Here is a 25,888-nt window from a genome sequence, read left to right as displayed (position 1 = left end):
CCAGTGCCCGCTGAAGTGCATATGTGTGTGGCCCAGTAAGGTTTTTGGTAGCAACCCCTCCGAGGACTCGATAAGCCTCTGTCCGCAGAGACACAGAGCCACAGAGTTACATTTGCAGCTCCCTCTGAGTTCCCGAACAGCATGCCTCCCTTCCCTTTGCACGAACCCAAAAAAACACCTCCATTTCCTAGCCATACGCCAGGGTCAGCGCTCCTCGCTTTATCTGCTGCATAAAGCTCTGCTTTGAACGCTGCTCAGGTCTGCAGTGGTCACCATTTGTGCTTCAGCAATTGAGTGGCCGGTGGGGTTCTGACATTTCAAGGGGAGAATAAGAAATAGCGCCCGCTTTCCCAGAGCTGTAATGCTTCACTGCCATCCGGTTTTATCTCGCCCAAAGATGAACTTCGAGCTGTAGAAGAGGGAGACATATTTTTGCGAGGTAAACTCTTGGACTGTCAGATTGTGTGGGGAAGCAATCATTCAGTGGGTCCGTACGTCTTGGCACCGCATCTTTGAGTGCTGAGTGTTTCGCCGATGCCATCAGGAAGATCAGCGTCAACATGGGAGCAGATGATGAAGCAGTGAAATTGATCTGCAGGAATAATTGAAGGGCGAAGGCCAAGGAGACACTGCGGGAAGGAAAGCGGTGAGAAAACTCCCGTGCTCCACCCACTCAGCCAGTTAATGATCTGTTTGAACTGTAAAGCGATGCATTCAGCCTGTCTATAAGTGAACTTTGGCTGTGTTAGTCAGTTCCAGCTGGCTCAACGATCAATGAGCTGAAAGAAAGCATGTTAGCACTTTGCTTGGATGGTTCATTATAGATGCTCACCTGGAATTCCACTAATATTCAACTGGAATGCCTGTTAAGTGCCTAAGAAGTAAATCTGTCTGTTGGATGTACCCCTACACCTAACCCTAATTCTTAGGGTAAGGGAATGGTTAGGATTTAGGGTTGGTTCAAGGGTACGGTTATGGTTAGGTGTGGAGTTACAGTCAATACACAGTCGCTTACATTCAGCTACAAGGGACCATCCCAGTAAAGTGATGCTGAATGAGTGTGCATGCATGATTGATGTGACTTATTGACTTCTCTAATAAGTACCTTTATTGTCGTTATACTTGTACAGTACAGCATAATTCTCTTTTTTCTATATCCCAGCTTGGAAAACTGGGGTCAGCCATGCTGTGGTGCTCCAGATCAGAGATAGTTAAGGGCCTTGCTCAAGGAGCCAACTGTGGCAGCTGTTAGCGGATACGGAAATCGAACTCACAGCCCCGTAATCAGTAACCCAGCACTCTAACCACCAGGCATGTAGGGTTGTTTTTCCCCTAAGACAGATACAAATGTGTTTGAATTTATTCAGTGGATTCAGTGAATTTATATACAGTGGAGTCTAAAGGCGTTTTCTCAGTTTTGGCATATGTTAAAATTCACTTAAATGTGCTTGCAAATTTGCATATAAGATAAGACCCACATATTTTATAGCAAAATGTTCAGAACAATCTCAGCTCTCTCTATAAAGAGACCCCATGTGACCTAGAACACTGTGTGAAGAGCTACTCTGACCCTAAATATGAAAGCGAATAAGTTTTGGAAAAGTTTTCACAGTAGTACACAGTAGTGGAATGTATGGATGAAGTATGTAATAATATGAATATAAACATCAAGGGGCAGAAGATGAGTTTCTGAGGATGTTCAGTTTCACACAAAACCAACGAAGGAAGCACAAATCCACCAATTACAGTGGCATTAGGGCTAACCGCAGTGATGTGTTGCTTTCTCACCGCTGTAAGAAAAGAAAATCCATACCATCGCAGTCCATAGTGACTCCCGAATCCACCAGTTAGGCCCGTCTTCACAGCCTCATAACTCCGGATGTGAGTGGCATATGATACATTGCCAGATGCCAAATACATGTATGGGAAAGGGTGGGCTATACATATTCAGGAAATGTTTACACAGTATTTCTGCATCATATTATTGCAAAGATATTCATAAAAACATTGAAAAACAGTGAATTTGACATGTCAGAACTTTCGTAGACTTCAGAGGGTTAAATATCTACAGTGTACCAAACAAAGGAATTGTCAAAAGCACTGTTCCAGTGCTTTTGAAGGGGATTGTAGTTAAAAAGCAGTACTTTGGTACTTTACACTGGACTTTAGTGGTCTCTTTAGTAAACGTAATGCACACTGAATAGGGGCACAGTTCAGATAAGTCCAGTCAATCAGATCAAGAACATTTGTCCTTAGGTGTTCCTAAGCTCACCAGTGCCCTCTGATTCTTTCTTCTCAACAGTGCAGTAAACCTCTGGCTGTGACACATTGGTTAAGTTGCTTGTTATTATAGTTTTATTTTTTCAGCATATCAGGTTTATCCTACAAAACTACATGCCTGTAAACAGGTAATCTCGCCTGGTATCACTGGTCATTAGAGACAGACGGATGAGTATAGTTCCTTATACCGAAATTTCAGCATTAATGCGTAATGTAGGGAGGAACAGTCCCGTTTCTTCCTATATGTTTCCCCCTTGTCTTTCTGTAGATAAAGAGCGCAAGTCATCTTTTCCATGAAGCGTATATAGTTGACATTTCCTATAAATAGGTCCACAGTAGGGGGATTTATCTGAAGCCAGGATTTGGTGACAGCTTCTTTTTTTTTTTTTTACATGCAACCAAGAAAAATCTTCAGTAGATATGCATCACCTTTGCATAAACCTTCAGGAGTAACTCCAAGAGACAGAAAAAAACTTAAGGCTTAAGATCCTAGACACTAAATGCCCCACATTTTCTACTCAAGCATTTATCGTTCATTTATTCTTATGCAAATGTTTGACCAATTAATTAACTAACTGGTGACTGGTAGGTCGGTATGTTTATTTTCATGCTGTGAGCGCAGGGGGCACATGCACCTGAACATAAAGGTTTGCTAGTTTGCTGTTTGTTGAATTACCTATAGACCTCCCATGAGCACTGTCCATGCATAGCCTGCAAAGGATGTTATTTAATATCTGTATTTGAAGTAGAGTGCTACAATCGCGGATTCTGTCATAGCAACATATACAGAGAAGTGGACTTAAGCCTAGACTAATATGAATGGTTTAAACTGTCAAACTAGTAAAAGTGCATATTGTCACTAGGGATGTGTACAGCTACTCGAGGACTCAGGTAACTGTATTTTAAGCCAGAATTTGCATACCGAAATCACTTTTCGGGTATTTGTTATGTTTCATCAGGAGAATAGAAGAACATTTTACAGGCCAAACCGGTCATGGTGGGTTAGGCCAGACACAGAGGGATAAACACTCGCAGAGATGGACTCTGTAATTTATTAAACAAAACAAGACAAACCAAAAGGGGGCAAGTGACGCAAAAAGGCAGCAACTAAAGGGCATAAACGTAAATACAGTGATTAACAAAACCAGAACATGGCAAACAAGAGGGTGAAAACAAACAGACCTGAGCCCGGGGGTTTAGCTGGGGAAGCAGCTACTTGGCATGAGCGACTAGGCCGACCCAACCTGGAACTGCTGCGTGGCAGAAGGTCGCCTAGCTGGAACGAGAGTCGTGGGTATGTATCCGTGAAAAGCGAGCGAACCACGCTGGAAGCTCGAACCGCCGAGTAGATCGGTAGCCGACAACGGAGTTGAGCCGAAGCTGGCCTAAACACTACGTGGAAAACGGATGGGAATCTCTGGGGCAACCTCAAGGTTCCTAGACCATAAACCATATAATCTATTTAATTCTGGGCATGGAACCGGGCGTCAAAACCCCTTAAGTACCCCCAGCCTCAGGTGAAACGCATGAACTAAACAAGACATGATAACCCTGAACCAAAACACCTGAACATGAACAAAACACTGAACCAAACACACATGACGTAAATGAACAAGAACCAAGTCTTAGAATCATACATGAACAGAAACACAAAACAGAAGTCCTTCTGTGAGCCTGTGGGCGGCGGCTCTGCATCGGCCCGGGGGAGGCCGCGATACCAAGGGGCTGACAAAACAGTAAAATGTGACGCTTTTGCTTGCGTTAAGTATGTGTACTTACTCTGTTAAGGATATGACCGAGAGAGCAGAGATAGCACAATTAACTGAAACACACGAGCATAGCTTTTAATGTGTTAACTGTCGTTCCTGTATGAGTCATCCAGTATAGATGTAAACGCTCTCAAATTAAGAACAGTTAACATTCTGTACTTTATAATAATTGTTTGTAGAAATTGAGAGCCAGTAAAAAAAAATAACATTGTGAAATTGCTCATGAACTGCGAACTGCACTGCATGTGATCGAAGATCAGGTCAAAGGCAGTAAAGGAGATGGGGAAATGGGCAGGTCTCATTAAGGACTCCAACAGCGAGGGGGAATAAAGTTGTTTGATTAACATTGACCTTAAGAGGCTAGACTAGGGGATTAAGCAGCTCTGTCTTTATGTTCTTCTCTACAATTCTTTCTCTCTCTTCCGCTCTCGCTCTGTCAGGCAGTGGCACACTTAGTCATCTAAATCTCTGCAACCCGCACAGTCAGGGTATGTAAGCTGTAAAATATTAGCTGCTGAGTTCAGCTGCATTCCTACAATTTTGGTGGACATGCCAGCAAACATAGTTCTTGTACACTGATGAGCCGAAGCATTATGACCACTCAAAGATGAAGTGAGTAATGCTGATAATGACATAACAGTGGCTGAGAAACATGTTAGACCTTGTAGTCGGCATGTCAGCGCAGATGAAATGACGAGTGAGGCGTGGAGACCTGAAGGATTTTTACCAGGGCCAGTTTGTTATAGCCAGGCGACTGGATCAGAGCATCTCTAAAACAGCAAGGGTTGTGTGGTGCTCCTGGTGACTACGATCAGGAAAACCCACTAACCGGCGACAGGGTGTTGGGCTGGGCCAAAATTCATGGATGTGCAAGGGCAACAATCAGACTGACAGAAATCTTACTGTGGCCCTGGGTAAAAGAATTTGAATTACGCCCATGCTAACCCCCGTCCACCAAAGTGAAAGCACCTACAATGGAGAGATAAGCATCTAAAATGGTACTTAATCAGAGCAATGGAAGAAGGTCACCTGCCCAAATGAGTCTTGTTTTGTTTTACATCACTTAGATGACTTCTTCTGTCTGATGCATTAGTTTAGCGATGCTGTGTCCCAAACCACATATTGCCACACTACACAGTGTTTCTAAACTAGCCACCATTGCTATAGCATTTAGGTGCCTTAGTAAAGTGAAGACGTGTGTAATCTGGGATGCAGCCACAGTAGCGTTAAATTTTACAGCTTTAAAATTCGCTGTAGGTACAAGCTATCATTTTTTTTGCTTGGTCTGGACCAAGGGAACCAAACTACAAGTATAAACACACCCTAAAAGGTTCTGCTGTAACATCTCGGTGCCAAATACCACAACATTCAGAGATCTTGTAGAGTCAGCCATTTTGGTAAGTTCCAAGACATTACAAAAATTCAAGGCTTAGCTTAGTGAAGAATGCATAGACGCATTTGAAAGACACTTCAGTGTTCAACACTGAATGCAGCCGAAGTGCCTGTAAAGACTTAAATAATATATGAAACTGTTTATATAGGCTCTAGAATAAAGTCTTTCAGTTTCAGAAAATGGGAAAGCAAAAGCACCTTGGACTTAGACACATCCTTGAAGTTACTTTGCTATAAAAAAAAAAAAAAAAGAACGTTGTGCCGTCTCCACTTAACTAAACTAAAGACTAAACTCGAGAGTGCGGACCATGCCACCAGCATGTGATTGAGAAGGAACTCTAAAAAAAATTGGGCTGAAGGTCAGGCAGCTTCTGCTTTGAGGAGATAAAGGGAGGAGACAGGGTGGTGGTGGTGTGGAAACTTTGTCATGAGACACAGTTTCATAGGATGGGAATTTAAAGGATGTTAGATTGGGCAGAGGAGGAGGGGCCTTGGGCATGTTCCTCCTCCCAATCTTCAGCTGTTTCATAACTCCGTTTAAAAGAGCTGTTCTGTTTGTCATGGTCTTTTTTCTCCCTCAAACTTTCCGACTGTAGATGGGAGGACAAAAGCAGAATGTCCTGATTCTGCTCTCTGCTAGTGCTCGCTAATTCTCTTAGGAGAAAAAAAATCTCATTTTCAAGTAGTCAGACCTCTCTAGATGAATGTATTGACTTTTTCAAAGTAATACATTTCCCATTATGAATAAAAGATGAACCCCCTCCCCCCAAATGAAAAAAAAACACTCATTCTGAAATGACTAAAACTTGAAGCAAGTACTAGTATTGTGAAAGGAGATTTTTTTCAAATACTTGAAATCTAAGTATTGAGTAGGCCAAGGACTTGACTGCACAATATGCTTAAACTGATCTATAAAGGCTTGGGCCTCATGTGCAAATTTTATTAAATACTAAATTGAAGTTTAATATATTAAAAATAATTTCGGAAATAGCCTATAATAACAGTAGCCTGTATGCTAGACTGATAAAGTAGGGTTTTGCCTGTTTTAGTTTAACTGACTGTGCATTTAAATAAACTAACTACCAACCCAAGAGCAAAGGGAGTTAGCCTATGCATCTTTAAAAGAAACGTGAAACTCAAGCATATTTGTCTGCCTCAGCTTTCAGCTGGCTTTTCCATGGCATTAAGACATCACCTGCCACGCTGAAAATACTCTCGGGACGTGCCGGCAGCACATATAAAAATATGTCTTGGCGAGATTGGCCATCATGGAGAAAACAGCTTGTTTTCTGCCATATTACCTTCTTCTGAGGTTTCCCCCCCACCCCCCCAAGATATCTTTAATCCTGGCATCTGTTCATTGCTCCAGTGTAAGTTCAAGCAGTGCCTTCGCCATTCCTAGAAGGAGGCCCAGGGTAGTATTTGAACAGGAGAGGCAGCTGACTGGACAGCATCATCTGTTTCCTCCACTGTAATCTGTGTGCCCCTGGTGCGCTAAGATCGAGCAACGTAGCTAGGCATCATCGGTGTGTTAAGAAGTCGTGGCGCAGGCAAGCTTCTCCGGAGAGACAATGTCTGTGCAGCAAGATTTTTTCAATGCTTTGTTTAAGGCATCCAGGACTTATTGATCTTGCCATGTCAGGTTAGCTTGTTCCACTACTGCAATCTATCTGCAGTCTTTATCATGGGTCCCCAATGTGTTTCACCCCCCTGAAGGTGTGTCCTGTTTTTAAAAGTAGCCTCTGATTAGCTTAGTTGCATATACTTGAGGGACGCATGACGGTATGTGAACTCTCCATGGATGTGGGGGTGTGGCCTATGTACAATGCACCAAAAAAATATAGGTGCTTCTAAGGATTCTTTGAGCGATGCAATAGAAGAACCACTTTTGGTTCCATAAAGAATGTAATAATAATGATCACAATAATAATAATTATAATAATAATTCTCTCTGGGTAGGTTGGTTAGCCCTCACTGTCCTCACTCAGCACGATGCTAGCCATTGTGGGCATCTGGGCTGATGTAAGAGAGCTTGATAAAGATGTGGTTGGCTGGCTTCATGTTTCTCAGGAGAAGCACATGCTAGCCTTTACCTTCCCAGCACAGGTAGCATCATGTGATTTGGGAGTCCTCGTTAGTGTGTCGTAACTGGAAAGAACTAAAATTAGTGAGAAAATTATAAAACTTCAGATTTAGATGATATGATCTGCTTCTTCTCAATGTCCCACTCATGTAGAGCATCATTTGCCAGTGTCTCTTTGGTGTGCCTCACTGGAATGAATAATGGCTTGACATTTGCCCTCACGTTTCTAATCCATACAGAGATAATGACCTGCGAGCGACTTGTGAGGCATCATATTGACTGAAGACCATGTCTGTGGTCAAAGCTATTAAGCTGGCCGACCTTAATCCCTGTAATATGACTGCTCTGGTGTCATCAGAATTAGCTCATACTGATGATTAAATGTGGCCAGCTTTTCTTTGAATATTGTCTTCTCAGCCGTGTTGAACAACGTCAATTCTTTTGCCAAGAAACAGGGTACACTACTACTGTACATACAGTATTTCCATACGGTGTCAGGGGATGCAGCCTCAGCTGTTCATACAGATTTGTTGTCGAGTGTAGTCTTGGAAGTATTCGGCCACATACTGTTGACGGCAACTAGCCGGTCAATTTCAATCAGCTCACTTCTCACATGATTTGAAGCCAAAAAACTATCAAATTGATGAATAGGCATTTCTTTTTGAAACTGCAAAAAATAAATATTTTAATATTTAATTATAGACATATTACAAATAAACAAGCAAACAAAATATCAGCAGCTCTTTCTGCACTGTCTACAACACTTTATTTTACTCAAACAAAGAAGTAACACAGCCAAATCTTGTTATGGAGTGTTATGGAATGCTGCTTCTACAGCTGTTTTTTTTTTCTTATGCATAATCATTTCACCTATAACTATACAGAAACAATAGTTTCTGTGTGTTTTGGATCATTGTGTAATAAAGTCTGATATTAGCAATGGTATATCCCTCTTTACATGTGAGACGTGTACATTTCCTCAAAATAATCAATAATGTGATTAACTGTCTGCAGTTTTTTTTATAATAATTTATTGATGACATTGCTTAGAGCTGCAGTCCTATTATTTATTTATTTATTTTCAGTAAAATCCTTTGTAACTTTTTGTTTAGCGTCCACTACTGAAAACTACTAGGTTGCAGCTCAATTGACTGAACATAGATGTTGTAAAGCACATTTAAAGACAGTAGAAAGGCCACGCACAAACACACCAAGAAGGCAAAAGATCCCACCTTGACTCTACCAGCAATGATTGTGTTCAATTGACAAATCTTTGCAACGCAATAGTTGTTAGGAAATTGAGGTTTTGGCCTGTAGGGCTGAAGGACTCTGTAAAAGACATCCTCACCTAGTTAATAGGAAACATACACAGTGCACCATGAGGACAAACATTTCCTAAGCGGTCAAATAGATTAGAACATGACTTGCTCCATTAGTACAGTCAAGCTAGATTGCATTTTAAAGACCTTGTATGCACTAACGATCCCTACAGTGACAAACGGAGAACAAGGGCTGTACTGTACTGTACTGTACCTTTGGTGCACTTTGCCTGTGTCATTGGTGCAACCTCTGATATGGTACAGGTGTCCAGCGGAGATGAATGTGCAGTATCCCAGCAGGCTGCCTGTGTGGGAAATTAGCCTTGCCCTGTGGAGCAGCAGGTCCGAGGCCCTAGCCTTTACACTGAGAAATGCAACACCACACTGCTTCAGGGTCACATTTGTTTGTGTTGTCCTTTCCATACCGCAGCAGCCATTAAAAATAGATGCAGGTTTTTAGCATCTCTGTCCCTGAGTGAGTAAAAGTAAAAACCCAAGCCTTTTACTTTCGGCAGCTAGACCCAGCATGTGTTCTGCTCATGACAGAGGGAATCAGATTAACCAATGCTATACCATAATACTTTAATAAATAAGTAGCCTGCAGTTTGACTGAGGGCTCATAAACATAGCCGGACTAAATGACTAATCCGCTCAAACAGCTGGAGGCCGTCTGTATTTTCTTCAGTGTTTAATTTAACAGGGCTGTTGACTTGTGTTCCATACATTTGGACTATGTTGTCCTGTTACATTTAGAAATTGGAATTGATTCGATTTTATTGGTACCAATGACAGTTATTGATTCCCCTAATCGGTCCGTTTCTTTATCGATTCCTGATCAATTTTCTGTGTGGGGAAAAAAAATGTAAACCTACACAGGTTTTTGTGTCAGCGCAGCTGGTTTAATATCTGTAGCTTGAACACTGTAGAATGTCTGCCTAATAGTATTTGACCACAATAAAATAAATAGCGCTATATATGTAATCTGACAGTGTCAGGTCTGTCATCGTTAAAAATGAATGAAATAAGAGAATATTGGTATACAATTTGTTTTCATTTAGGTTTTCTTGGTCAAAGAAAATGCTGCTTCTGTGGCGCGAATGTTATTATAACGATATATGATATTATATATACAGTGCCTTGCAAAAAAAAGGCCCCTTGAACTTTTCAACCATTTGCCACATTTCAGGCTTCAAACATAAAGATATAAAATTGTAATTTTTTGTGAAGAATCAACAACAAGTGGGACACAATCGTGAAGTGGAAAGAAATTTATTGGATATTTTAAACTTTTAAAAAATAAAAAAACTGAAAAGTGGGGCGTGCAAAATTATTTGGCCCCCTTGCGTTAATACTTTGTAACTGCTGTGATTACAGCTGACAGCAGTCGCTTGGGGTATGTCTCTATCAGTTTTGCACATCGAGAGACTGAAATTTTTGCCCATTCTTCCTTGCAAAACAGCTCGAGCTCAGTGAGTTTGGATGGAGAGCATTTGTGAACAGCAGTTTTCAGCTCTCTCCACAGATTCTTGATTGAATTCAGGTCTGGACTTTGACTTGGCCATTCTAACACCTGGATACGTTTATTTGTGAACCATTCCATTGTAGATTTTGCTGCAGAATGGTCCTGTATTTGGCTCCATCCCATCAATCTTCCCTGTCCCTGCTGAAGAAAAGCAGGCCCAAACCATGATGCTGCCACCACCATGTTTGACAGTAGGGATGGTGTGTTCAGGATGATGAGCTGTGTTGCTTTTACGACAAACATAGCGTTTTGCATTGTGGCCAAAAAGTTCGATTTTGGTTTCATCTGACCAGAGCACCTTCTTCCACATGTTTGGTGTGTCTCCCAGGTGGCTTGTGGCAAACTTTAAACCTGACTATGAATATCTTTGAGAAATGGCTTTCTTCTTGGCTTTCTTTCTACCGTTTTGTGCAGAATTTGCAGTCATTTCATATCAAATGGTTTATGGTCGCATCATATTTAAAATGAATGCAGTCTGAAGTAGGGTAACGCTACTGCTGTGGACACTGATCACAAAGTGGCTCACTGTGCTTACCCAATATTCCACCGGGCTATTTAACGTTACTCATATTCAAAGAAGAGGACATGCGTCTGACAGTAAATTTAAAACATTCATATGTCTGCTGTTACTGCTTTGTGGAGTGGCAATCAACACTAGAACATCTTTACCAAAAGAAATTGTTGGATTATTCAGCTCTGATGAAAAGGACACATCGTATGCTTTTGCAGGCTATTAGGTAAGACGTTAGCCTAAGCACTAACCTACCTAGGAGCCTCACAAGCCCCTGACCCCCTTCAACCGGAGCTGCATAACTGAGCCATTTCTCTGGGTAAGGACGTTCTGGATACCCACAGAATAGGAGAAAGCTATAAGACAAAAGCAAAGTGTTTTCAGGTAGCAGTTTCCTCAGTTCGTAATGTAATTAAGAAATGGTAGTTAACAAGAAGCTTCCATTTGACTGCAAAAGATTGTCAGGAAGATGAGCTCAAGGGGTGCATCGATTATGGTTTGGTCATAGGGAACATTTCCCTGGTAGAGGAAAGTGTGGATTCAGTTAAATACCAGTAAATCCTAGAAGCAAACATTACACCATCTGTAAAAAAAACTGAACATGAAAACAGGATGGCTTCAACAGCAGGATAATGTTCCTAAACAACCTCAAAATCCATAATGGCCTCCCTCAAGACCTTAAGACACATGTGCATGGCATTCCGAGTCCTCCAGCCTAAACACCATTAAAAATGTTTGGATAGATCTCAGCAGAGCAATGCATGCAAGATGGCCCAAGAATCTCCCAGAACTGGATGCCTTTTACAAGGAAGATATGGAAGACTTATAGTGTTTATAAGCTGCGATACATCGAACTTCATCAAAGGAGGTTTTACTTAGTATTGACCAAGTACAGGATGCTTAAAATGTGCTTCAGAAAATAGTAAAAGATAGAAATAAAAAAGTAATCTGGCTTACAATATTAAAGAAATTTGCCATTTGGAAATCCGGTCATCTTTTACTTTTTTAGTTATTCATAGTAATGGATATTTTGTCTTTAGTTATATATGTGGTTCTACTGAAGTCCAGTATTCATGTAAACATATTAAAATATAGTATTAAAGAAAAATAACCTTTGTAATGATGATACATGTCCAGGCAAAAGAGAGCACCAATTATTATTATTATTATTATTATTATTATTATTATTAATAATACTTTCTGGTCAAAACAGCCATAACATTAAAGTTATTTCAGAGAAGTCCAATTTATCTGTATCTAATCATTTTTTAGTTCATTATGTTTATTTGAATGGTGCAAAAACTGTATTTATAGCAGAGATGTATTGATTGCAATTTTCTTGCAGATTCTGATTTTTTGTCTCTCTAAGAATTATAAATGACAGCATGCACACATTTTTTTGGTCCAACTTTTCATTAATACTATTAAATATATATCACAGTGTGTCTGAATATTTTGTAGATGGATTAGGCACAGACATTTGATGCTTAAAAAAGACTATTTTAACAAAAGCACTAAGTGCTAAATGTCTTCTCATGTTGTAAGCAGTGGCTGAAACTACTGCCCATTTTGAAATACACCCATAATTCAACCAAACAGACTTCCCAGAGTTTCCACTCCATCAAGATTAAAAAATGTTCAACTCCAGAAAATATCATGATGCTGCCACCACCATGCTTCACTGTAAGGATGGCATTAGCCAGGTGATAAGCACTGCATGACTCAGAAAGTTCGATTTTGTTTTTGGTTTGAGAGAGTTCTCTAGGTGCCTTTTGGCAAACTCCAAGCGGGCTGCCATGTGCCTTTAACTATGGAATGTCTTCCGTCTGGCCACTCTACCATAAAGGTGTGATTTGTGGATTGTTGCCTGGATGATCTTCTGAAAAGTTCTCCCATCCCCACAAGGATGCGCTGGAGCTGTCTCTGTTAGAGTGACCCTCGGGTCCTGCTCACCTGGCTGGCCAAGGCCTGTCTTACCTGATCGCTCAGTATGACTAGGTGGCCAGATCCAGGAGGATTCTATGTGAGTCTAAGCTTCTTCAGTTTACAAATGATGGTGGCCACTGTGCTCTTTGGGGCCTGTAAAGCTGCAACAGTTAATGCACCCCTCTCTAGAATCAGATAATTCCTGCAGATAATTCCTTTGACCCTGACATTCAAACAAAAGGCACCTCAGCTCACTTTTGGGTGTCATATCAAAGGGTGCACACACTTTTATATATTTTACACACATTTAGTTTACATTTAGAGTTTGAATAAATTAGCACAAATGCACAAAAGTCTAAACCCTGCTTTCACTTTGTCAGTGTGAAATCTTACATAGAAATCTGTGACAAGAAATGAACTCAGTCTACACGACGATGGTAAAAGGGGTGTGCAGATTTTCCAGCTTGACTGTATCTGTGACCTATCACTGAGTGAAAACACCAGTTGCTGCCTCCGTTTCCAGATGCTCCCAAAGGCTCAGATAAATACAGCCTAACTCCTGGAACTAAAGCCCTTTTCTCCTGCTCTTCTATCAGTATCTCGTCCCCCTCATCTAGTGCGGGCCCCAGTGTGGTGTAGCAGGAGGCGAGTACTTCTTCATGGTAGACTGCAGATGCCGAGTTTTCACCATCTAATCAAATCTCTATGGATATGCCTTAAATCATTCCCCGCTCGTACATCCTGTTACACTCGGAAATAGGAGGGAAGGAAAATGCGTTCGGATTTTCAGAATCACGTTGACTTTAGTCTAACTAAAGCTAAAGCGGCGTTAGGAAGAACAGTACAGTAGAGCTGGTGGGAATGCTAGTGTTAGCTTAGCCTGCTGGCTGATACACTTAGGCTCTAGCACCAAAATGAAGCCTAATTCACTCTGGCAGAACAGCAGGGTTGAAAGGAGCCAGTTAGGCAGTTTCCTGCTTGGTATGTCACTGCTACTACGCACAAGGTGTCAACCTTTGGAAGGCCGTTGCACACTACTACATAATACTGGGGGTATGTTCAATCTCAAAACGTTGAGCACCGTTTTGCTGCAGTTTCTGGGTTTTCTCTCGTTCCATGGGTGTGTCAGCGGTGTTAGCCAATCAGCAGGGAGAGGCAGAGCACACAATGAATTCTAATTAAAGTCCCCTACATATTTGGCCGCTGCAGCTTGGTATATGCAACAGAGTGTTCGAAGGGCCGTCGTGTCTGCATACTTATATACATTTTGCTATGTTTAGTAGTTACAGGTGCAGCAGGACAAGAGTGGTTTATAGGCATAGAAAGCCTTTTATTGGAGAGATCACTTGTTTTGTCTAATAAATGACCAATACCCAGCATAGGACTTCTGATGTGGGCCATTATAAGCAGTGCCAACCATCTTAAACAATGTCTTTTATTGAAGTTCATATAAGTTCTTGCTTACTAGCAGTTTCCTGGTCAGACAAAATAAAGTGTTGACGTTTGAATGCGTAGTTTACAGTAGTAAGCCTGTCAGAAACACTGCATGATATCTGAAGGCTTCCTGACTCATTTAATGTTGTTTTTGCTATATTTTTTAATGTAAAATGTTGTCATATTTTGTATGTTGTCTTTAATGGCAGAAACAAACCTCCACGCTTAAGATTGGATCATGATAGATAAAGCTCAGCAGATGCGCTCTTGGAGGAGATGGAATCGATTTTCTGTCTTGTAAATCTCTGTATCGTGAGCATATCACTCTGGGGGTGCAAGAAGAAGAAGAAGGGGGAAAAAAAGATAGCTTGAAAAACAGCAGCGCTGGAGAAAAATCAATTCGTGGAAGTTGTTTGCTCCTCTGGAGTGAGAAGACCATAGCGGGGACATTTTCGGACTGAGACAGGACCCTTATCAGCTTCATTTCATTCATTATCAGAGCTTCCTTTTAGGTCTTTTTTAACACACTGTCCCATGGGCTTGAACGGCCTTGTCTGCACCCCTGTTTAGATGCTCCCTTTTTGCTTTTTTGTGCTTTGTGGATGCAAGATCTACATCTTATGATCAGAGTTATGAAGAAATTCATCGTTGGCAGTGATTGTATTCCTGGACAGGGTTCTGTCTGTGAACAGGCGAAGGACTAATTCTGCATTGCTTTGTACATGTAGCCTCTATGAATGTGCCAAAAATCCATACCCTTGTCTATAGGCAGCGGACGAGAAGAGTGTAACTCCTCCTCCCCTGCCTCATTTTTTTTCCTCACGTAAGTCAACACAAGGATGAACGGTCACCACACAAACAAACAGCAACGTAGCTGTGAAGGTAGGAAGAAGAATGGCGTGGGAATCGATCACTGAGTGTCATCTTTGTGATCAAGGCAATATGAAGCACAAGGACCAAGTGATAGTTTAACAGTACCCTCAAGGACAAAGCTGTGGCACTAAATCTGGACCCTTAGCAGGAAAAAGTCCTGCCCATAGACACCGGAGGGAAAAAAGAACTCCTACGCTGTGTTCTTTTAACAATGTAAGGCAGCTGGGTCACGGCCATTCTCTTGTTTACAGGTCTTAGCATTGTGAGTCATTGGTTTGGTGCCGCACAAGTGAGTACGGTTTGAAGTCGTCAGAGGTGGGTATTTTTGGGCCGAATGAATGTGTCAAACAACTCCTGTCGGGCGAGTTAGTCTTGGGGACCATTAAAGTAGAAGGGTTTTTTTTTCAGTGTATAGCTCTTTGTTTTCCTCTTTGTCTTACAAGGTCATTGCCTTTCTTCTGACCCAGTACTTTTAGCTCTGTGAGTTGGTGAGCTGCTACCCACTGTTAGACAATATAATCCTATAAAATATTGTCCTCTAAAAACCACCATGCTGTTTTATCTAGTATATGTCTGCTCTGCATAGCTTACCGACATCCATCTTAACGCCTTTATAGATGAAGTGTCATTTATTTATGCAATGTATTCATAATGACACAGATGTCTTGCACACCAAGTACAATTTTTCATTTTTCAACTGGTGAAAATGAGACATTATTTTATTTTCCTTCTGCCCAATTTTCGCAGGAATATCACCCCACTATTCACATCCGTCTCTGCCGTTGTCGTGACTAGAGGCAAAATGATGGATCGGCTGTGTCTCAGTAGCTAAAACTTTTTAATAAACATGAGAAGGACAGTTTGTCTTAATCATACGTGGAGCTCTGCAAAATGTTTAGAAGCGTTTGAAGCTGAGTCAGTGGGTGTCTGAGCAGCGTACAGGCCCACAAGGTTTACTGTCCTGAATAAGGTGGGGAAGCTCTCTGTTCTCAGCTACGTCCCAAAAATCCTAGAAATCTTCCTAATATGCTTTCCTTGGGTTTGACTGTCCTGTTTTCATGACCTCTGTATACTGGCATAGCTTGCATAGCTCGCTGAGTGGTGGCTATTGATAACAGGGTTGTGGGTTCGATTCCCGGGCTTGGCAAGCTGCCACTGTTGGGCACTTGCGCAAAGCCCTTTGTGTGTGTGTGTGTTCTCTACCACAGATGGGTTAAATGCGGAGGACACATTTCGCTGTACAGTTACAAATACTTGCACCTTTACCTTTTATTTGGATGCATGTCTCAATGTTCTTCAGCTATGGATTTTATCAGTTTTATCATCTTATCTGTAATTGTTGCTCTTCTCTTTCCTCTTGCATCGCTTGTGCTGCCATATTTGCTTCCATCTTTTACAGTTTTAAAATAACAATGGAAAACTGTGCTTAGTAACACCCCCCTTGGCAAGTATCCCAGCTTGTAAACAGTCTTTGTAGCCAGCCAAGAGCCTTTTACTTCTTGTTTTGGGGATTGTTGCGCATTCCTTCTTGCAAAAGCCTTCAAAGTCTATGATGTTCTTGGGTCGTCTTGCATGCACTGCTCTTTTGAGCTCTGTCCACACACTGTGAGGGCCATAATAAAACCTTGCACCTTATGAGGTAGTCCACTGTGAATATTCGGTGGGTTTAGGATCATTAGTCCACTGCAGAAATCATCCTCTTTTCATCTTCAGCTGTTCACTCTTCCCTTGATTGATCCACCTAGTTGCACTCTTACACTTTTCCCAAGCACAACTTTGTGTAACGTTTATCTTAGTTTCCAAATTGTGTCAACAATTGCTGATGCTGAATTTCATGGTGAGGACGCAGGCAAGAGTCTTCTAATCTTCTAACGTCTCTTTCCTAAAGGTTTAGAGCCGTCACTAAGGATCTATTGATTATTTTGTGGACTAATCAGTTAATTAAAACTATGCATTTTCCTCCATAAGCAAAATTAAGTATTTATGCCATTCTCTACACAAAGAGAATGAGCTTAAAACAATGGCTGAATAGAGTCATTAGATATGGTTTACATCCAGTCGCAAAGCGCACAAAGACACACACACACACACACACACAATTAATGTAAAAGTCCTAACTTTCCATTAGACACATATTCACTGGTAATTCCAAGGTAGCAGTCAGACAAGTATGTCACTTTAATAACGTTGGCTAAACGAACAGTGGATTTACAAAGCTTCCCTACCACTGGTTAATAAAGGCTGGTTAATACCTAATGCGAGCGCAAGACTAAAGTGAGGTAATTGCAGACGAAACGACTGTGTGCAGGGGCTCGGATATTAGGACAGTGTGGTCAGTCCGTATGTTTTTTGTCTTTAGGCACTTGTGTGTCACGTGAGTGCTGCTGTGGTATGCTTTCGAATCTGTGTAACTGTTATCTTAGTCCTCCAGATCTCTACTTGACCTCCACCATTCCCTGAAAACACTTTGTTCTCTTCTTATAGCCTTGTCCAATCACTTGATTCAAAGGTTCCTTACCAATTTAAGGGTTTTTCACACTCATCATATCTTTTTTACAAACAAAGGTTCTTCATGGAACCAAGAGCATCACTCAAAGAATCCCTCATAGCACCTTTGTAGAGGGTGTACTTAGTATGTTATAACTAGTCAACATTTAAACTTACATACGGAATTGTGGTTTGATCTGAAAAATAATTGGTGCATATATACACAATGTCATGATACACTCTATACACCCCCTATCTAAATGCATTCAAATTCAAGGCATTAATATGGAATTGGTCTCACCAATTTGCAACTATAACGGCTTCCGCTCTTTAGGGAAGACTTTCTACAAGATTTTGGAGTGCATCTATAAAAAGTTTTGCCCGTTCAAAACCTCGGTGGGGTCAGACAATGATGTTGGATGAGAGGGTCTCGCTTACAGCCTCTGTTCTTGTTGATCATAAAGGTCAAGAAAAACTCTACACCAAACTCACCCATCCATGCTTTTATGAACCTTGCTTTGTGCACTGGGGCATAGTCATGTTGGAATTGTCCAAAATGTCAATGTCTGTGTGTTCTGTTCCCTGGAACTAAGGGGCCTATAGGTCAACCCCTGACTCCATAGCATTATCCCTCCTCCTCCAAACTTTACATTTGGCACAAGACAGTCAGGCAGTTAACTTTCTCCTGGCATTCACAACCCAGACTCGTCTATCAGGCTGCCAGAGAATTGTGATTCGTCACTCCACATAACACATTTACACTGTTTATAAAGGCAAATCGCATGGCTAGGTGCTTGTCTTTTTCAATAGGACTGAGTGAAACCCCTTAATCCAATGTTTAAGAAGTGTGTCTCAATACTTTTGCCCATTAAATGTATATACTAGAGCATGAGAAATACAGTTTCTCATGGCCATCTAGCGTATTACTCTCAGTTGAATATGATGCTGTAGATAAATGTAAGTATTGTATTCCAAAACCACTTTGCTCAACAGAACCTGTTGTCCTGAAATGAACAGAAGTCAGTGATTGGCTTGAACCTCATTTTTTGACATAACTTTGTCACTTAGGGTCAAGGCCATGTTTGAACTTCCTTTTTTTCTGATTGGTATGAAGTGAACAAGCGCTGTGTGTCCTAGTTAGCAGCGTATCGGGCCAGTGATCTCCTTCTCCTCCTCCTCCTCTCTCTGGCCTATTAAAGGCGGCAGAAGCAGAGCATACGGCGGCCCTCCCTGTGCTGGGACATGGGGACACTATGCTCGTGGGCACAATAGACAGCCTATGCATTTAGATGAGCATTAATTCTGCAGCGAAAGAGAGGTCCGCCCCCATGCAGCACCAGCAGCCCACAGAGCACCAAGCCTCTCCGGGAGGGCTTTAACACCACTTGGAGCGGTTGTATCATCTGCCCTCTTTCGAAAGATCCCGTTTTTGCGGAGCATCAAATAGAATCTTCCAGGCATACAAGATGAAACCAACTTACCAAGGAAAGTGATGGGAATATGCAAGAGAAGTGAACAAGATTAACCTTAGCACGCGTTCCTGACACCTGCCTTTCTCTGGCTGGATTGTTTTCTGTTTATTTCTATCAGTTTGTCTCTCCTTTTCCCTCTGTGTCTCTCTAGGTCTAAAAAAAAAAAAAAGAAAAAAGAGGCAGGCCGTGTTGGGAAAATAAATCATTTTCTCTCTATATTGCTTTTGCTCTCTCTCATATCGCTCTCCTCGCTCCTCCAAATATAGTGGGCTGTGATTGAGTGATTTAGCAGTAAGCCTGTAGTGATGTACTGGTGTTAGCGCCACTCAGCCCTCGTCTTCTTCTTCTTCTTCTTCTTCTTCTTCCTCGGCTTCTTCGTATTCTCCTTCTCCTTTTCATCATATTCCCACCTTAAATTTAAGAGGCCAGGGGTCTCGCCTTCATGTCATCTTCCCGCATGCTATATCCACAGAGAGTGTACAGCATGCTAGAGGTACGATACGGCCCAGGAATAAAGCCAGACGAGACAGCCACAATCAGCAGTTATCTGTAAAGCTGTTATCTCACCTCAAGGTCAGACTCCATGGGTTTACTATATGTGTGTCATGCTGATGTAAAGGGCATTGTTTCTTTGCTTTAAAGGTAGAGAACTGGACGCAGTGTATATCCTATAGAATTTGTCTATTAGGTCATTAGTAATTAAGTTAGCCTTTTTAAGTGAGGTCATGGTTTTGATGACATTTGCGTTTTACAGAACACACCCATACAATTAAGGTAAGATGTGCTAGGCCGACAGTTAACACCACATGCCATTTACTTATGTAAAAAAAAAAAATTGAAAGAGTGAAACCATTGCGAGTTTGAGTCCGCTGATAAACTGCCTCAACTCACTAATCTGGTCAGTGTTTTTCCTGCGGTGCATGGACTAAAATTTACGAACTTGGTCACAGTTTATGTTCCACGCTGTGTGGAATGTTCCAAATGTCAGTTGTAGTATTTCTTACAGCTGGCTTGCTAAGATAGGGGCTGGTGTTCTGCAGAGAAGTTAACCAGCACACACAGGGAATCCTGTAATTTTAAAACAAACACTGAACACTGTTCATGAACAGGTTTATAGGCATGTGTAATATAATAGCTCAGACAGTGGCAACGTGTAGTTAGTTTTAATTAGAACCAGTGGTCCAAGTGTCTTTTTTCAGTCAGAGAAAGTTGTCATTTGTCAGTCCAGCAGCTGCTTCTCCAATAGCTTGCATTTATCCAAAATATTCAGTATCACTTTCCTTGGATGGTTCATTGTAGATGCCTCGTAGATGCTCAACGAACATTTAACAAACACTCAACTCAATGTCTATTAAATGCAACTGAACTCCTAAGTTGAATGTAAACATTTGTCTATTGAATGTAACCCTACACCGAAACCCTAAATCTAACCCTAAGCCTTACCCCACCCCAGATATTTAAATAATTAAGTAATTGTTTATTAGCAAGCTAATAATGTTGTGCTGTTAGCATGTCTCTTTTCATATGATCTGAAGAGTATCCAGATGTTTGTTTAAAAAACAACGGTATACAAACACTTTACACCAAAACCTAATCCTAACTGTGATTCATGGTCCTGGATGCCTTGCAATCACTGAGAGAACAATGAATACAAAGATGTATTAAAGCATTTTACAGGAGTATTCCATGACCCAAGAGACATTGGGTAATGCAACAGGACAATGACCCAAAGAACACAAATAAATCAACTAAAGATGTGTTTAAAAGGGTTTGTGTTTTGGAACAGTCAGAGTCCTGACTTTACGCCTATCGAGACGCTGTGGCATGACTGAAGAGGGCCAGCTTTACAAGGCTTCCCATAAATATTGACATATTTGTAATGAGGCATGGTCCAAAATTCCTCCTCAATGTTGTGCACATCTTATTTGCAGCTACAGGAAGCATTTGGTGGAGGCGATTGCTGCTGAAGGGGGACTGACATGGTATTAAAAATGTATGTAACCCTACACCGTAACTAAAACCTTAAATCTAACCCTAAACCTTACTCTAACAGAGTAAGGTTAAGGTAAGGTGTTCGGGTTAGGTGCAGAGTGGCATTCAACAGACAATCATTTACATTCAGAATGTTACCTAAATGGCAGTTGAGCATCAACAACATAGCTAAAAAAATGTTTTACGACTTACGACGTACTGTGGATGTTTACTCAATGTGTTGAAAAAAAAGACATGAACAGTACTGTTAACTGTTTGTGTGTTATGAGTTTAGTTAGATTGTGTTTGTCTATAATTGCAACTGTCTTTGTATTACACCTGCATCGTGATGCAGAGATGCTTTTGGAGATCTTTGCAGAGCTACAAACTAGTCCTAACTGTGGTAAAAAAAAAAAGTGCTTCTCCAACCTAGGCTGTCTTGCAGGAGAGCAAGCTTAGGAAAGCATATACCTGAACCATGCTGAACTGTCACATAGAACCATACATCCAACAGAAAAGTTTGAGGACTTTCGTGCCCTTTAACTTATCAAAGACCTGGTTCTGGCAGGACATCATCAGAGCAGTGCCGTGATCAATCAGAACCATAACGCTTTGCTGTCCGGCAGCACTCCCTCATCAGCATTCCCCAGAGATCAATGAAGCCTCTCCAAATATATATCACCTATATACCTTTTTCCTCTTTCCTCAGTCTTTGTGTGTCTCACTCCCTTTTCAACCTCTCGCTCTCTCCACACACTGCTGATTATTTGCCTTCCGTTCCCTTTCATTTCCTCCCCTCTCTCCCTCAAGGTCCCACCAGTCCTCCCGAAGCCCAGACCGAGGTCTTATTGCTGCGTGCCTCAGGACTCCCAGATTCGGAAGGAATGACATTTCAGCTTCAGATTTGTCATCTCAGCGTACTCGGAGAGCGTTTCTTCCCTACCCTGTTGTGCAGCACACTGTGTATTCCAGCACTTTAGTGGCTTCTTCTTTAAGCACTGTTCTGTAATCATGCTACACATGGGAAGGAAGTAGTGTCTGTGCTTTTTCGTTGTTGTTACAGATTTTAGTGTGGACTTACTGGCTCTGGGGTGTCTTTCTCTTCATAATTATCTTTGCGCCATACCGACGTAACCGTCATGGGACCCTTACAGAGATGATCTCAGTGAACTGTATTTGTGGGCAGAGGACCAAGGAAAACAAAGGTGCTAAAGCCAGAACTTTCTGCACTGTTGAGGATTCGCCTTTCTACGGGACGGGCCGTCTTATTATTACTCGCCTTGCGTTTATATTTTGCGTTATATGAGTTATGGAAGAGGTATGAGTACACAGAGTTCGGTCCTCTTATGCAGGAGGAAGCGAGGGGAACATTTTTCATAAGTCTTTCCTCCCGCTCTTGCAGAGAGGTTGCGCTCCGAAAAATGTCAGCAGTGGCGTGACGAGCTGAACTTACATATTTATTTATATATGTTTATTTGTTGGAAATATTAGGTTTAGAGAGAGTGAGATTGAACAGGGTGGGGGGGAGAGAGGGTCAGAGAGAGAGGGAGAGAGATTGAAGGGGGGAGAGAAGGCCACAGAGAGAGGGAGGATTGGGGAAAGAAAATGTGTGTAGGGATCCCTAGGCTGGTGGGCATTGTTGCCAAGGAAAGTATGTCACATGCTGTCACACCTCTGGAGGGCTGAGACGAAAGCTGCTGCTAACAAGCAGAGCAGCGGCCTGCATACTCCAACTCTCTCTCTCTCACACACACACACACACACATCTAACCCAAATAAACATACACCAGTCCAACGATCTAACCTAAATAGATACGCTCTTCATATCACTCAAGCCACCTCTGCATTTTCACATTCACTTCAACTTAGATTCGAGTGATTTTCAAACATTAACCTAAAATTATACCTTTTTTATTGTGGTGGTTTCGTTGTTTCCTCTGTCTCTTGCTGAAGCAATTACACACAACGCCGAGCATCATTGCCACATCATTCTTCTTGTCACCTTCATCAGGCCCAGTGTCCTCGGCCCCCTGAATCATGCTGGCTTTACACAGCCCAACTTTTACGAATTCGGTTGTACGTCATCCTTTTATCATTCTCTGCAGTCGCGGCAGAGACGCCCATAAAGTGCTTTTCCTGCCATGTTCAGCCACCTTTACTTTACAGCTAGAACAGGTGGAGCTATCAAATATTAACTCTGAGTAGGATGCCCTTGAAACCATTAGGCCTGAATTTCTCCCAGCGTCTTTTGTTGCTGGTAGCTTTTTGCCGCGCTCTCTTGCCCAGCTTCAGGGCGCTCGGAGCAGAGCCAGTAACATCTGTTGTGGCACTCTTCGGTTCCAGGGCTTTGAAGCCTAATCTCCTTCTGCTTTTTTCAACGTTTCTTATCTGGTGGAGGAGTGGGGGCGAGAGTGGCGTACAGAGGAGAGACCAATGCTCTCCTTTTTTTTTTTTATGAGAGGACATGGGACTGGTGAGTGTATAGATGGGTACTTACTCCTCACATGTAAGCCAAGTGACTGGTTTCCCCTTCCAGCAGTCGCTGTCCTGATTGATAATTCCTGACTGTCGCAATTTACATTTATTCATTTTGCAGACTTTCACTTTACAGGAGCAGTAACCCCTGGAGCTGCGGCTTGGGCCGAAAGTGCCTTGCCCAAGGAGGCGGTGGCAGCAGTGGGATGCTGGAATCAAGTCCTTTACTGCTTAGTTCACAGCCAAGTTATCTGACTTTTTAGGCAGCACAGTGTGTACCCTCCTGTCTCACGGTTACTGGCTTTGACAAAAACTGACAATCTGCATAAAACGGAAAAGAGTTGGGTAAAACCTGGAGCATTTTGCTTCAGTATGACCAGGTTTTAGAGTAAATCTTGCAGCTGTCACACTATGGGAATAGCTGATCGTGATGAATCGCATTTTTGTATAGTTATACATGCAGATCAAATGCTTAATTTTGACCCTAAAGAAGACCCCACCATTTAAAAAGCAGTTCACTTAATTATATTAATTATATTAATTATGCATGTATTGTCGTGCGGAAAAACATAAATCGCACACATTACATTAATCGCACAGACCACCAGTTAGAGAAATATATATATATATATATATATATATATATATATATATATATATATTTAAATTTAGCTACTTTAAGTTGCACCCATTGCTGACACAGATGTGCAGATGTACTTACACAGCTTGTCTTATCCTTGTAGAAAAGTATTATCAATAGAATAGAAGCAGAAAAGCAGCTAGAGCCTATTGGCACCATGCGTAATGCCAGGCGTGGACTAAAGGTGTATAAACCCCCCAGCATTGAGCTGTGGAGCAGTGGAAGAACTGTGTTCGCTGAAATGATGGATGGTGCTTTTGGGATGAGATGGGGTGGTGATCATCCAACATCCTGACCTCAATAACGCTCTTGTTGCTGAATTCTATAAAATCCTCAGAGCAATGCTCCAAAATCTAGTAGAAAACCTTCTTCCCTGGACAGAAACACTGAATGAATGAGCATGTGCTAATCCTTTTGTCCTTTACATTGTGTCAGAATATCATGATGAATGGACCAATAGAAATCACTAAATGTGCAGAGCAGGGGGTCCTCCAGGAAAAGAATTGGGAACCACTGCCCAAAATAACTACCTGCGTCTTATATAGTGCATTATATAAGTCAAGAAGTAGTGCAGTAAATGCTAATCAATGAGTGATGCAACCTATGGCTGAAAGGAAATGGCTTTCTACTACATATAAGGCACTACTTAAGTGTATTACCCTTATTTCATGACTTGCACCGTTCACTCACCCTTATGTTCTATGTTAAGAACCCCCTTGAGTGTTTGTCATCTCATAGAAAAACATGACATTTTCTTGCTTGTTTTTCAGCTGTAACTTCAAGTACTTGGTGAACTTGGTCGACCCCCATTAAAAGGCGCTGTGTTGTTTTGCAGAGTTCAAGCCATGGACAGCAGCAGCAGCAGCAGGTAGACTGGAGCATGTACGAAAATTCTGTCTACCTTTTCTGGCTCTTGGAGCAGCTTACTGTGGTCGGACAGGGAAGAGCGGGGACTGAGCATAGGGACCTCCAGGCCCAGCTAGAGAGATATGTCCTTCCTCTCTCCGAAGAATTTCCCCTTTTCGCTCTGTATTTGTGGCGAATTAGAGCACTTCTTAATCCTATGAGTACTGCAGGGACCTCAGCTCTGAGCTTCTCTTCCCAGAGTACTTTTAATCCCTAGTGGCACCTTCACCCTGTCATAGTGAGATTACAATCTGACTTTGGGATTCAGAGGAATTGAAGTGACTACAGATTGACAAGAGGTCTGTACAAGTTGAAAGACTTAATGGACATGTCTCCTGAAGCACAAGAGAGCTACAAGGGCATACATTTCCAGCTTGTTTCAGTGTGAAATATGAAAAAATTGTCCTGTGAATGATAAATAAACTAAGGAGTTCCTCTTCTGAGCATCTGTGTTTAATATCAAGATATTTTCTGTACCAGTATGATCAATATGTGGTCAAGTACATGTTGCAAGCGCATATTTTTGAGTAATTATTGAGTATAATTGAGTTGTTCCCATCAATATGTTTTTTATCTACAGTTTGCTCACTTGCAATTCATCTGCTTCGCCATGGAAGTGGTGGGTCCAGAGCCTACATGGGTCACATGGGTACATGGGTAGAAAAATCTACTTACTGCATAAAACAGCAGAAATACTTTTCCTTAGCTATGTCATGTTACACTATCACACAACCAACACCATGTTTAACTGTTGGTATGATTGTCCCTAATGTGGAATGCTGTGTTTGATTTATAGCAGATGTAGTTGGACCCACCTTCTAAGTAGTA

General features: G+C 41.7%; 1 protein-coding gene across 1 annotated transcript in view; it reads left to right on the top strand.

The window, feature by feature from the left end:
- Nucleotides 1-25,277, top strand: part of mei4 (meiosis-specific, MEI4 homolog (S. cerevisiae)) — a 69,048-nt gene extending 43,771 nt beyond the window's left edge. The window contains exon 5 of the mRNA XM_072656593.1: nucleotides 24,990-25,277. Within this exon, the coding sequence (XP_072512694.1) occupies nucleotides 24,990-25,277 (288 nt within the window). The remainder of the gene's footprint in view (nucleotides 1-24,989) is intronic.
- Nucleotides 25,278-25,888: the final 611 nt, after the last annotated feature.

The sequence above is a fragment of the Salminus brasiliensis genome, chromosome 1 (genome assembly GCF_030463535.1).
Source record: "Salminus brasiliensis chromosome 1, fSalBra1.hap2, whole genome shotgun sequence".
Lineage (NCBI taxonomy): Eukaryota > Metazoa > Chordata > Actinopteri > Characiformes > Bryconidae > Salminus > Salminus brasiliensis.
The sequence above is the reverse complement of the archived record's forward strand: the minus strand, read 5'-3'. Positions and strand labels throughout refer to the sequence as shown.